This window comes from Cervus elaphus, chromosome 15 (genome assembly GCF_910594005.1).
Source record: "Cervus elaphus chromosome 15, mCerEla1.1, whole genome shotgun sequence".
Lineage (NCBI taxonomy): Eukaryota > Metazoa > Chordata > Mammalia > Artiodactyla > Cervidae > Cervus > Cervus elaphus.
In genome coordinates, this window is record NC_057829.1 from 25,840,715 (window position 1) to 25,854,215 (window position 13,501).

At 50.2% G+C, this 13,501-nt stretch overlaps 1 protein-coding gene across 17 annotated transcripts in view; it reads left to right on the plus strand.

The window, feature by feature from the left end:
- The window catches only part of COL13A1 (collagen type XIII alpha 1 chain), a 149,890-nt gene that overhangs the window by 42,678 nt on the left and 93,711 nt on the right, over positions 1-13,501 (plus strand). For all 17 annotated transcript variants that reach the window (XM_043925192.1, XM_043925193.1, XM_043925200.1 and 14 more), the window contains exon 3: positions 5,690-5,697. In XM_043925192.1, coding sequence (XP_043781127.1) covers positions 5,690-5,697 — 8 coding nt within the window. The remainder of the gene's footprint in view (positions 1-5,689; positions 5,698-13,501) is intronic.

Sequence of the window (13,501 nt, forward strand, 5' to 3'; positions counted from 1 at the left end):
CCGAATCACTCTTCACCCTCCCCGTCTGTGACCTGTAAAAGCGACCAGGCAGGCCCCACAAAACTATCCAAGAACTTAAGAAAGTTCAAAGTCCTCAGTGGGGGTGGGGGTGGGGGTTGTTTCTGGGGAGGGGGTCCTCCCCCTGCAGGGGCTGCATCCTGACCCGCAGAAATGGGAGCACCTTCTGAGCACCAGTGTGTTTGGAACTCAGACGGGAAGCACAGCCCATCTAGCCCCCTGGCTCCACCCTCTTTCCCCTTCCTAGCCTGTCTGGGTTCTAAGAGTGGGGTTGTCTAGGCCCAATGGATTCTAGGATCATTTGCTCAAATTCTGTAAATCAGGAGGTGAGGGAGCCCTTAGGAACAGCTGAAGCAAGGGGCTCTGGGGGAGGGGGCAGGACAAAGGCAGAGGTTGCCAAGAAGATGGATAGATGGCAAAAGAGTATCCCAAAGCTGTACGGCTGAGGTTGCTGACAAAATGTGAGCGAACTGTGGCCTGAACTGAATTAAAACCACCCTGTAACAAACATCGTGAATGCATGTGATGGCCCAGTAACAAGAAACAAAGCTGCCGTTTACCGAATGCGGATTCAGCGAGACACTTGCATCCATATGTCCTGCCTTCACAACTCTTGCAAGTTGCTACTATCAGCTCCACTTGTAAATAAGCAGACTGAGGCGCCGAGAAATTAAAAGAAACTTGTGGGGGGCTCCACAGCTACTGAGAGTCACTGGCATTTGAACCCTGGTCTGTTTTACCAAATCTCATATACAATGGCTCCCAGTGTTATAAGAAATGCTGGAGGGACTTCTCTGGTGGTCCAGTGGTTGAGACTCTGCCTTCCAATGCAGAGGATGCTGATTCAGTTCCTAGTCAGGGAACTAAGATCCCACATGCCAGTCACAACTAGAGAGGCCCATGCCCTACAGCTACTGAGCCTGTGTGCTCTAGAGCCCATGCTCCACAACTAGAGAAAGCCTTTGCACAGCAACAAGAACGCAGTGCAGCAAAAAAAAAAAAAAAAAATGCTAGGAGTGTAAGCAAAACCCCTCAGTGAGAGAGGGAAAAGCCCGCCAGTTGTGAGCTGATTTTCTGTTTCACTTGGCTGGCATCTGACTCACCTGTCTTCCCTGCCCCAAACTTCCATTGTATCTTTCTGGAGGCAGATGGACAAGGATGTTTCATTGGAGCAGAAGGGAATCCTCCTCTTCTTATAAAAACCGAATGAAGCACCTCCCTCAGAAGAAACAACCTGCACCAGTAGAGAGCTTAAGGCAAGAAAGCCTCCTCTATCACCTCCAATATCCTCTGACAGCTCACCTTGTCCCTACATGTCATGGGCAGTGCTGACGCTTGTCCAGTCAAGGGCTACCGCATCCAGATAGCATTTGCTCCTGCAACACCATCCCCAAGGGGTACCCTGTATTGCCTTTGCCCCCAGCTGCCCAAGGTCCCTTTACCCTCCTCTGCCTGAGCCATGCCGACAGATTGTCTCCTTATTCTCCTCCAGCTCAGATGGACTCAAACTGCTTCAACAACTTTACCAAAAACAAAGAGAAGTTCCCTGGTTGGCAGTCCAGTGGTTAGGATTCTGTGTTTCACTTCAACAGCCTAGGTTCAATCTCAGGTTGAGGAACTAAGAGTCCAAAAAAAAAAAAAGAGAGAAATGTTAAAACCAATTTTTATTATTATTTTTTCTTTTAGTTGTGCCATGCGGCATATGGGATCTTAATTCCCCAACCAGGGAGCAAACCCATGCCCTCTGCATTGGGAGCACAGATTCTTAAATACTGTACCATCAGGGAAGTCCCCACACCAATTTTTAAATGTCTTAGAATGTTAAAAGGTTCTTAAATCGCAGTGCCTACAAGGAACAGTTTCCTGACCCTAAACCTGCAGAAAGTCCTATGCAGGCTTTAGCACTGCATATGGGCATTTGCTCCCCTTGAATCTTTTTCTTGCTTTCTCCGGGAGGGCATCTGGGGGCTGGCAGAGATGCCCTGGTCGCCTGACCAGGTGCTCAAGAGGACTGGGGTCACAATGCTAACTCATCATTTCCCTCCATCCCCCCATGAAGACCACGAGTGGGAACTGAGCTAGGTAGCCCTTCTGCCCCATCTTTGGAAGGGTTGTGGGATTATTGCCTCATGATGGCGGGTTTCTATTCTGATTTTTTTTTATAAGACAGAAGATATTGTTTCTCTTTTTTCACATCTCCTTTTGATCCTGGCTTAGCCCTACCCCACCCCCCACCCCCCACCAATCCTGGCCCCAATCCTGCAGACTTTCTGACCGTAGTACCATGGGAGGCCTATTTCTTCAGAAGCCAACTGTGTAGTCTGGGGTCATGTCCAGGGTCTGGTGATAAGGATGGTGCCTCCTGACATCTTCCCAGGCTGCCTCAACCTGTCCCCAGGGTCAGTCACCACTGTCATCCCCAAGTGACTCTTTTATGGGTGGTTGTTTTTTTTTCCATCTGCTGAAGTCACAATGTTCCTGGACTCTTTCCAGGCCTTGCCCACTGTGCACTGCCCTCGGGGATTTCAGCTTCCCCAAATTGTTCCGCCCCAGTGCCTGGGATAGGCCTTCATCTCCCAGCCAGCTCCCAAGGGAGCTCAGAGGTCAGGAGAGTAGCTGGGTTGACCATCCTGGGTTCCACTGAATACTTCATTAAACACCGTCTCAATTAGGGTCTGTTAGCACATCAAAGCAGTGTTTGTAGTCTGAAAGTGGTGACAAAGACAGACATTAGATGGCAGCTGCAGCTATACCGTGAAGTCTCTCTGGGTGAAGTGGCGGAGGAGGGAAGAGGGTCACTTTGGTTCTTGACTACAGCAAAGGCGAGATGAGCCCCAAGTGTCCACATTCCCTAACATGAATTTGTGCTTCGACTCATGACATCCTTGAGTTCAGGACTTTGTAAGTTTGCACTGCGTGGTGCAGTACGGCAAAAAGAGTAGGTTGCAGAATCAGCAAGCTCGGGGTTCCCATCCCGGTCCCGGCATCTGGGCCCCGGGGGAACCTGTCTCACCATGGGGTCTCACAAGGCCGAGCTTTGCCCCCAGAAGGATGAGCGCCACAGCGCTGCTCTTAGAGGCCTGGGGAGGGGCCCCAGGGCCACGTGTGGGAACCGCGTGGCCCAGGAGGGCACTCGGTGAATATGACCCCTCACCCTTCAGGACTTGTCCCATCTGGGGACCCTCTGGTGGCCACCCTCCCTCGGAGGCGGCTGCCTGCTGATCAAGGCTGTGCTTGCTTAGTGCTGTTGTCATAGCGACTGTGCGCTGACTCCTCCACTGTCTCCCACCAACGGGCGGAAGGACCAGCTGTGCTCCTAAGATGCTGAGCGTCTGAGGCCAATGGGTGCCCTGGGAAGCTGACTTTGAAACAGGGGAAGGGAAAGGGAGGAAGCAGGAGTGGGCAAAGGGAGAAGTTGAGCTGCAGTGTAGTCTCAAGGAAGGCCCGGCCCACCCCAGGGAGCTCTGGCGCTGGGATGGCCCTTCAGGGATGCCCCGAGTTAGGCTCCGGGGCTGGCCCACCGTGAGGGGCCTTGGACATTCGGCCAAGGCAGTTCATGAAAAGCACTGACGGTGAGGGCTGTGCGCCGGCAGCACCTCTGCCTTCACTGAGGGAGCCACGCATCCCCCGGGGAAAGGCCAGTTCCCGGGGAGTTTCTGCACTGTTCCTGTGTAGAACTTGGAGGTTGGGCAGATTCAGCAAGCATGTCTGTTCCCCTTCAACTCTGACTTGGAGGATTCCTCAGGTTCACAGAAGTGGGAGAATCAGCAGGTGGGCCTCCCTACCCCTAATCTGAAATCTGGACACCTTAAGGATTTCCCAGTGCACTTAGGACAAACACCAGGCACCTTACTCTGACCTCCAAGGTCCTTTGGGGTCTGGCCCCTGCTTGCCTTTCCTGACTCATCTCATGTCAACATCTCTCTTTTTTTTTTTTTTTTCCTCCCAAAGCTCTAGGGCAGAGATGCTTAATAGAATTTTCCACAATGATGAAAATATTTTACACCTATGCTATCCAATACCGCAGAAGGCAATGGCACCCCACTCCAGTCCTCTTGCCTGGACAATCCCATGGACGGAGGAGCCTGGTAGGCTGCAGTCTTATGGGGTCGCTAGGAGTCAGACATGACTGAATGACTTCACTTTCACTTTTCACTTTCATGCATTGGAGAAGGAAATGGCAACCCACTCCAGTATTCTTGCCTGGAGAATCCCAGGGACGGGGGAGCCTGTTGGCTGCTCTATGGGGTTGCACAGGGTCGGACACGACTGAAGTGACTTAGCAGCAGCAGCAACAGCTATCCAATACAATAGATATTAGCTACATGTGGCTATAGAATACTTGAAATATGGTTAGTGAGACTGAGAACTGAATTATTTAATTTAATTTTAATGGCCACAGGTGACTAAAGGCTACCGAATTAGACATGGCAGCCCTAGCTACAAAGGCCTTTTTTCTGTTTCCTAGACACCCAAGTTTGTTCCTACCTTAGGGCCTTTGCACTTGCTACATGGCTTATATAGAATAATCATCATTTGGACCCTCTCACACTGGCTCCTTCTCATTTTTAAAGTTCTAGCTTCAGTATTATCTCCTCAGAAAGGCCTTCCTCCACCACCTAAGCTAAAGCATTTTCACATTTTCTCAAATTCCAGCCTCTCTTCATTACGTTACCATATTTTAACTTCTTCACAGCAGTTACCAATGCCTGGATTTTTCTCATTTATTTCTGATTTTTGTTTGCTTATCGCTTACAACTAGAAAAAATAATAACAATGTAAAAATCTAACATTTACATACCACTTGCTATATATTGGGTACTGGTTTAAGCACTTTACATATATGATCTCACTTAATTCTCACAGTGCCCCCATGTATCCATGAGGACTCTGAAGTCAGAAGTTGACTTGCCCAAGGTCTCATGCCAGGACTCTGTCTTGTTCACCTCTATAGCCCCAGCATCAGCTCAGGACAGTGCCTGACACAGAAAGTGAGGGCTCCATAAGTAACCATCGACTATGGGCTGGCTAGGACTCTCCTGGGCTGGTGTGAGCCCAGGGTGGTCTCCAGCCCTGGGTGTGGGGCAGCAGCCCTGCAGCTCTGTGGAACCACAGGCTGAAACAGTGGGCTGGAGATGAGGTCGTGGGTGTGGCCTACAGTCATACCCACCCAATCCTGGAGCCCCCAGTGGGCTGAGTGGGAGAGGAGTGGGGACTAGATGGGTGAAACTGGCAAACTTCTCCCGGGCAGTGAAGTGATGCTCTCAGCCAATGTGGACTCTTAGCAACTGAGGCTGGACGGGGCCGGGCTGGGGCCAGGCTGGGGCTGGGCCAGGGAATGGGGCTGAGCTGGGGCTGAAGCTGCTTAGCCTGTGTTTATTGTGCTTTCCTGGTGCCTCAGGCAGAAGGGGATCAGAGCTTTGGAGACCACCCAGCCTTTCCTTCCAAGAGAGCTCCCACGCCAGCCTGCCCCCCCATCCCGCCCCGTGGAAACCCTGGCCTCAGGCTGCCCAGCTGCAGGGGTGGGGTGGAGGGGCTGTGTATGGTGGGTAGAGGCTTCTCTGCTGTTTTTTCCTGGGAATCAGCACCTGATAAGATGGCCTGGGCTCCCAGGCTCCCCCGCCGCCGCCCCCTCTAAACAGCATCTTCTCTTAATTAAAAAGTCAGGCAGGGCCTCCTGTCAGGAAGCGACATTCCATAAGGAGGGGACACTGGTGACCACCAGAGAGGCTTCACCCTCCCCTTGATGCCATGTCCCCATTTCCTGTGGGCTCCGCATCCCACCCCCTCTCCACGTGCAACCCCCACCCCTGCAGGCAGGGCTTATGGACATGCAGGAACCTTGCAAGAGGAGCGTGAAAAGCAAGCGTAGACTCCATCGAGGCCTCTTTTCCACTGGGTGGCCTGGAGTGGGCTTCCCCACCTCCCAGCTGAGGGACAGCACTTTGAAAACTCTCAAGAGTTTATACACATGTGAGGTCAAAAGCAAGGGCAGAAAGTCAGAGTGGTATTCACACAAGGTTTCATATCAACCCAATAGTCTTGCTTCCTTAGCCTAAGAAAAGTTATCAAAAATGCTAAATGCACAAAGATATTCGTTGTAGCATAAAATATAAAAAACATAGAGACTTCCAGACCTAGTAGCCAGCAACTCTAGGCCAATCACAGTATATTGTGTAGTCATTTAAAAGACGTCATTTGGAAGGCAGCACAAATGTGGGAATGTGATTACCTTGTCGTGTTGAGTGAAAGAAGCAGGCATTCCCTATTGCGTGCTGGCTGGTTTCAGCCCTGCTTAGGTATACATGTGGATCAGAGGGAAGAAGGGAAAATGGAAACAGTTGTGTGTGAGCAGGGGGCTCGGGGGGTGATGCTTTTCTTTCACAAAATGTCCTTTAATGTTTCTGAAGAGCTGTTTTAACAATAAATAAATGCCAGAAAAACAAACCAAACTCTTTTTAGAAAGCAAAGCCAAATGCGGGATCCAAAGTGTTTTCACTCTTCTCAGCTCAGATGTTTGCAGTTCCTCGGCCCCTCTTCACCACAACCACCCCGCGGCCCCAACACAGACCCGTGAGATCACCCAGCTTGCTGTGCAAACCAGGCTGGCCCCCAAGCCTGTCTGGGTTGGGATATAAGACCACAGACAGAGCCCAACTTCATCCTTTCTCCTTCCTTCTGTCTCTTCTCCTATCACATGTTTAAAGCTCTTTCAGTTCAAAAGTTAGTGGTTTTCATCTATCTCTGTTTGCCACCAGACTCTGGTTAGAGCTTCTACATCCTCCATTTATGAGAGTTCTTTCCTGGCCAAGAATGGCAAATATGTTTGTTCATGGGGGCCAGCTGTGATTGACTGGTTGTGGCTGCCAAAAGTATGAGAAGCAGCATAGAGACAGATTAGTTATATCTGCCCTGGGCCCTGGGTAGATGAGTAGTGGTATGTATCCCAGGTATTTTCTATCCCAGAGTAGTCTGGTACTACAAATAGGAGTTTGACATCTGGACTTTGACCTCAACCCTGCCAGTGCATCCCTGTAGAATCTTGGGTACCAAACAACTTTGTTCCATATATAAGGGATAGTGGGTGTGCCCAGTTCCTTAGGGAGGGTGCTGGTGTGGAAAGAGAATGGACTCTACAGTCTGATGGGCCCAGGAGAGAATCCTACCTCCATCATTTATTAGCTATTTGACCTTGGAAAATCTATTTCACCTTACTGAGCCCTGGAATTTTCATCTGGTAAATTAGAATGTATGCAGATATACTGTTGTTATGGGGATTAGAGATAGTGAGTAGGAAATGCCCAGTCTACTACCTGGCACACACTAGCTGTTATCCTGTTTGCAGGGTTTGATGGTATTGTCCAGGCAGGTGGCATGGAAGAAGGCCCATGCCGGAATGCCAGTCTGCTGCCCCTGAGACTATAAATTTCATTATGGCCAAATGGCCCACAGGGACGTCCTGTGGTGGTTCAGTGGTAAAGAATCTGCTGCCAATGCAGGAGATGTAAGAGACAAGGCTTCAATCCCTGGGTCGGGGAGATCCCCTGGAGGAGGAAATGGCAACCCACTCCAGTGTTCTTGCCTGGAAAATCTCATGGAGAGAGGAGCCTGGTGAGCTACAGTCCTTGGGTCGCAAAGAGTTGGACACTACTTACCAACTAACAACAACAAATGACCCACAATTAAATATGCTCACCTTAACCATGACCTTGTAGGCAGATGGCACAGGTGCTTGAGACATAGTTATTTGAGAGATAGAGACAAGCAGATTTTTCACTTGGTTATGCTATTTCTATAAGTTAAACACTCTGAATTTTGACCAAACATTAACATTTATTAATTGTTCATCACAGTGCATATTTTTAGTTGTGCTCAATTTAAAGTAAGATTTAAGAAAAGTAGATACCCAGGGCAATTAAGCATCTCACTAATTGTTAATTAATTTCAATCACTGTTCAATACAACCCTGCTTTACCTCCAAGCCTGAGTAAAACTCAGCTTTCTAAGTCACCTGCCACTCTGAGGCTTAGGACTTGTTCAGTGCTAGTCTTCAGTTCTGGGCTTCCACATCCAGCAAGAGAAGGGAGGCAAAAGTGGATGAGTGTAAACATGCCTGAAGTGGGCATAGCTAAACAATTCCACACTTTAATTAATTAATAAAGCTAACTCTTTTTTTATTATTTAATTAATAAAGCTAACTCTCAAACATAAGCTCAGTTTGCAAATACTATTAGGACACTGTTTCTTCACAGATTCCTAGCTCAATGACAGCCAATCGACTCACCCAGCCACCCATTCATGTCCTCAGCAATATGAGCACATATTCTGGGCTGTGGAATTGGAACATATCAGGTCTGGAAGGTTTCCAGAGGTTACGAATTGTGAATTAGCAGCTTGAAGACCAAATGCAGCTTTGTTTAGCTTGCAGAGTAGTAGTTGTTTTGTTTTTTTTTTTAATTAGCATCAGCATTTAGAAATCAGAAGATTTTACATGAAATATCCAATTTGAGTTTTTCTTGCTTATTTCCAAGATCTGACACTAGTGTGTCTGCATCCCCTCCTGGCAGTACTTGGCTGGAACTGATAGGCAGCGACTCTATCCTAGGTGCACAAGCAAGCCTTTGGCACTTTGCCGCAGTCTCTACCACTCCCTCTTGTGCTACACCTGGCTTTCTTCATTCATTCATTGCCTGTCGTGCTTCTTGTAGGCTCTGGAGTTGGCAGCATCTAATCTTCCTCAACTTTTCTTAGAATAGTGACTAATGAATGAACGGTTGCACCCGTCAGAAATCTTAGAGTCTAACAGAAAAGACAAAAAATAAAAACATGGAATTGGCATCCTCACATAGAAATGAGAACAATAGCTAACTAAATATTTTAAGAACTTTGAGAGAATTGTGCGTAGTACTCTGGGGTTGTAGTAAATCAAAGCCAACTGCCTGGAGGAGGTGCTGTGGCGTTGCGGTGTACATGCTGTGACCTCTGCTGGAGAACTCCGTGTGCCTTTTGGATGTGACAAAGGAACATCGCTTGCACAACTGCTGACTTCTTGGGAAAGACCCAAGGTGAGGGATGGGGGCGGGGCAGGAAGTAACTCTCCTTGGGAGAGCTGTCCAGAGCTTGTTGGAGGATCTCATGGCTTCTTGCCAGAGTCAGACAAGGGTGACAAGTTCAAGTGGGACTCTCGATCCTTATCAAAATACAGGTCAGAGCCAGCAGCATCTGATGGACACCCCAGCCCTGACTGATTGTCACCCTGACACTGCAGGGAATGTCTTGATAGAAAACCTCTCCCCATTCCCTGGCCTCACTGCCCCCATCTGTGCTCTAGCAGCCCAGCCCCTCTGCCCTGTGCGGGAGGCCACTCAGGAAACTGGCGGCCAGAGAACAATGCCTGCCCTTGGCCTCCGTCTGCAGAGCTGGGCCTGCAATCTCTGTCAGCAAGACCTGTCCCGAGATTTCCTCACTCAGGACTTCTGCTTCTGACCCCAACCTGGAAGTGTCCAAGGAAGCAAGAAAATGCGTAATTCGTCCAGAGGGTTCAATGCTGGTGACTTCACACTATTTCATTCACATGGTGGCCCAGCCCCGTCCATCCTGCTCTGCTCATCTCAGCTTACCCTGACCCCTGCCTGTTTGTTCTTTGCGGTTTCCAGGGTTTCAGGGACTCATCCGGGAGGCAGGGCAGCATGGAAACTAACAGCCTGGCTCCTGGGTCACCAGCTGTGACCCCACACAGGACATACTACCTCTCTGTGCCTCAGTTTTCTCATCTGTAAAATGAGGGTCACAAAGTTATCCATCTTATAATGTTTTTAAGAGCTGAATACGGTCATGTCCATAAAACACTAAGAACAGTGCCTGAAGCATGGGAAGAGTTCTCTGTGTTAGCCATACTTGTGGTTGGAATGGAGGAAGGCATCATACCCTTCTGGGACAGGAGGTCATTTTTTCCAAGTTCATAACCATAGTAATTATCATAGCTATCATTTACTATATATGCTTACTCTAAGCCAGGAATAGTGTTAAACTTTTTATCTGTATTCTTTCATTTACTCCTTGAAATCCAACAATGTAGATAATATGATTGGGCTTCCCTGGTGGCTCAGACGGTAAAGAATCCACCTGCCAATGCAGGAGACCTGAGTTCAATCTCTGGGTCAGGAAGATCCCCTGGAGAATGGAATGGCTACCCATTCCAATACCCTTGCATGGAGAATCCTGTGGACAGAGGAGCCTGGCAAGCTATAGTCTATGGAGCCACAAAGAGTCAGACACGACTGAGCAACTAGGCACACAGATAATATCATTACCCCCATTTTGTAGGAAAAGACACTGGAACTCAGAGAGGTTAAGCAACTTGCTGAAGGTCACACAGCCAGCAAGTAGCAAAGTTGGAATTTGAACCTGTGACCATTTGGCTCCAAAGCCCATGTTCTTACCCATGATTCTGGGCAGGAGCCCAGTTGGATAAGTGGAAAGTGCAAGTAGTCAACTTTCTGTCCCTCTGCTTCTAAATAAAGTGACAATGAAGTTATGAGACTGAGTGTGTGGGGCTGCCTTGGTTCCTGCTCAGACAGGCAGTGTCTCGGTGGGGTTAACAATCAGCCTTGAGTGGGGGTGCTTGAGGGCCCAACTTTAAGAGAGATGAGAGTGGTCTGAATGACCATGCAATCCTTAGAGGGACTGTTGTTTAGCCTCTTGGTCGTGTCCAACTCTTTTGAGACCCCATGTACTGTAGCCAGCCAGATTTCTCTGTCCATGGGATTTCCCAGCCAAGAATACTGGAGTGGGTAGCCATTTCCTTCTCCATCAAAGGGACTAGAAAGGACTTATTGCAGATTTTCATTCTCAGCAGTCTAGCTTTCTCGCCCCATCACCTAAGTCTTATTGACTTTTATTTGCTTTCACTGAAGCAATAAATATAGGTGTCGAAAAGGAAAGTTTTAGGGTATAACTGATTCCAAATGCCAGGCTCTTCACAGCTGTGTGACCTCGGATAAATTACTTAACTTCTCTGTGCCTCAAGAGACCCATCTGTAAAATGGAGCAACGAGAGCTGAAACTGCTTGCCAGGGTTGTGGAGGCCAGTCAGTGATGTAATGCACAGCTCTGCCACTAAGGACATGGCAGAGCTGCCTGGGCTCCGGCTCTATGGCCATAAGCCACTGATGTGACTTCTGCCTCAGTTTCCTCCTCTGGTGGGTGTGGATAATAGTAGTGTCACTTTGCAGGGCTGTCGTGAAGAGTAGATGAGATGATGTAAAACATGCTTGGCTCTTGATGGAGGTTGCTGAGTCCTTACTAAAATATTAGTATTTATAACCATGATGAGACAAAACTCAGGATACCAGCCCCATAAAGGGTTGTCAATAACTGTGATTTTAATATTAAAAAAGTTCATCCTTGGAAGCTATAGGCCTTGTTGTAAAGGCAAAACCTAAGAAACCTATGACCTCTCCTGGGCCTCCGGGGAGGGGGGCGGGTAATGTCCCATTGTGGGTCTGACCAGGGTCTCGAACCCTCACCGACCCGACCCTCCCCACCTCCAGCAGCTGCCTGGTAGGGCTCGGCCAACAGAGCTGTGACGTTTGAGCTGCCCAGGGCAGGGCCTGTCACAGGAACATCGGACACAGTGGCCAGATCTGGTGACAGGAAGAAGGTCTGGGGTCAGAGGGGTGATGCATCGGAGGCTTATCCTCCTGCAGGACCAACGTGACAAGCGAAGGGACAAAGAAAGCCCCAGTTCAGGGCTCAAGTGCAGGGGGATAGGAAGAGAGAGGCAGTCAAGGGTCTTATTAAGACCACTGCCCTTCCCCGGGCAGTCACTGGTCATTGGCTCAAGTCTGCAGGTGAGCGGGCTGTCCAGGGGCTGGAGCCAGAGGGGGAGACCCGAGTTCACTAGGCAACACTTCTCCTGCCTGAACCCCAGACCCCCGCCCATTAAATGGGGCCGCTGATACCTGCTGCAACCTTTCAGAGCTGTTTTGTGGGTCAAATGAGGAAAGGTAAAACAGGAACCTTGAGAGGGCAGAGGGCTATGTGTCCATGGACCAGCCAAGTCCAGGCTCATGGCACCCAAGGCAGGAGCTCACTGGGGAGTGGGCACCCAGGTAGGTGGGGGCCCCAAGGGAGAGAGGAGAGCATCCCTCCAAGACCCAAAGCAAACCTGGTTCTAATCTGGATGAAAGTCAGGGTCCAGCACCTGAAATCAGGGGGACAGCTGCAGTCTGACTCTGGGGGGTCCCTGGTTTCCGTCTGCAGGAAGAAGTTGGCAGATGCTCAAGCAGAGGGACAGAGTGTCCAGGTGTCACTTGGGGGGGGCCCTCCTGAGCTAGAGGAGCCCCCGGGAACAGGGGCGGTGTCTGACTTTGACCGTGTCCAGCACAGCAGCCCACAGGCAGCCGGTGCTGAGCAGGTGTTTATGCTCACTCATGCGGTGAGCATGCAGGGGACACCCCTCATGTGTACAAAGATGCGGCTGTCTTCTCCCTCCTCATACTGCGCTCAGTTTTGCTCTCAAGCCCCTTCCTCTGCTGAGGGTGAGAGAAATAACCCAGAGAAACTCAGCCACGTCCTGCTTAATACTTAGCCCTCTAGGCTCATCGCTTGGTCAGTTCAGGACACCAGCCCTGCTTTCTCATCCTCCCAATGTTACAGCTGTCATGGTGCTGGGGAGGGGATGCAGGTGTGGCCTGTGGACATCTTTGATCAGAGCCATTGTCCATTCTGCAGGGGCTCGTGCAGCCCTCTGTCCCCTGGGTAGAGCCCCTGAAGCCAGGTCCCCACACCCAGCCTTCTCCTCCTTGTCTGTGGCCTCCTGCAAGCCCGCAGCCCTTGGGGCCACTTCCTGGAGCCCCAGGGCTGCTTCCTCATCCCTAGGCACGTGGGGGTCTGGGGTGGTGGGAGCTGCAGTAGTGGAAGAGGATGTCCAACCCCTCAGTGTCCTTGGCTGTGGGCTTCCTCTTTGACTGTACAGACTGGCCAACCCGCAACCAGAGCCATCTTCTTGAGAGTTCTTGACCCCAGACACTTACCCTCACCCATTCCCAGTCAGTCCTGGGATTAGCTTCCCTGGAGACACCAGGGCTATGTGAAGAGTGGGTAGAGACTAGAATAAAATCGAGGTTCTGTAGGAAGGAGGAAGGGAGAACGAATGCTAGGGAGACAAGGAGAGACTCTGCTACCCAGGCACCCCTCCCACACACATCCAGGGCAGGGCACCTGAGCCTCCCCCATCCCACCACCTCTGCCTGTCCCCAGGCCCTTCCCAAAGAAGATGGGGAGCAAGGTCAAGGAAGGGGGACAACGTCCATGGTGAAGGGGGGGATGTTGCCAAGGGCAGAGGGGTCCAGGAGCCATCAGAGCTGGCCCCAGGCCCCATCATGTGTCTGCAGGAAGACGGCCACTCAAGTTGCCCTCTGGTGAGATGTAGCAGCAGTAGGTCGTCCGGGGACCTCCTGGGACTAGGACATGAATCAAA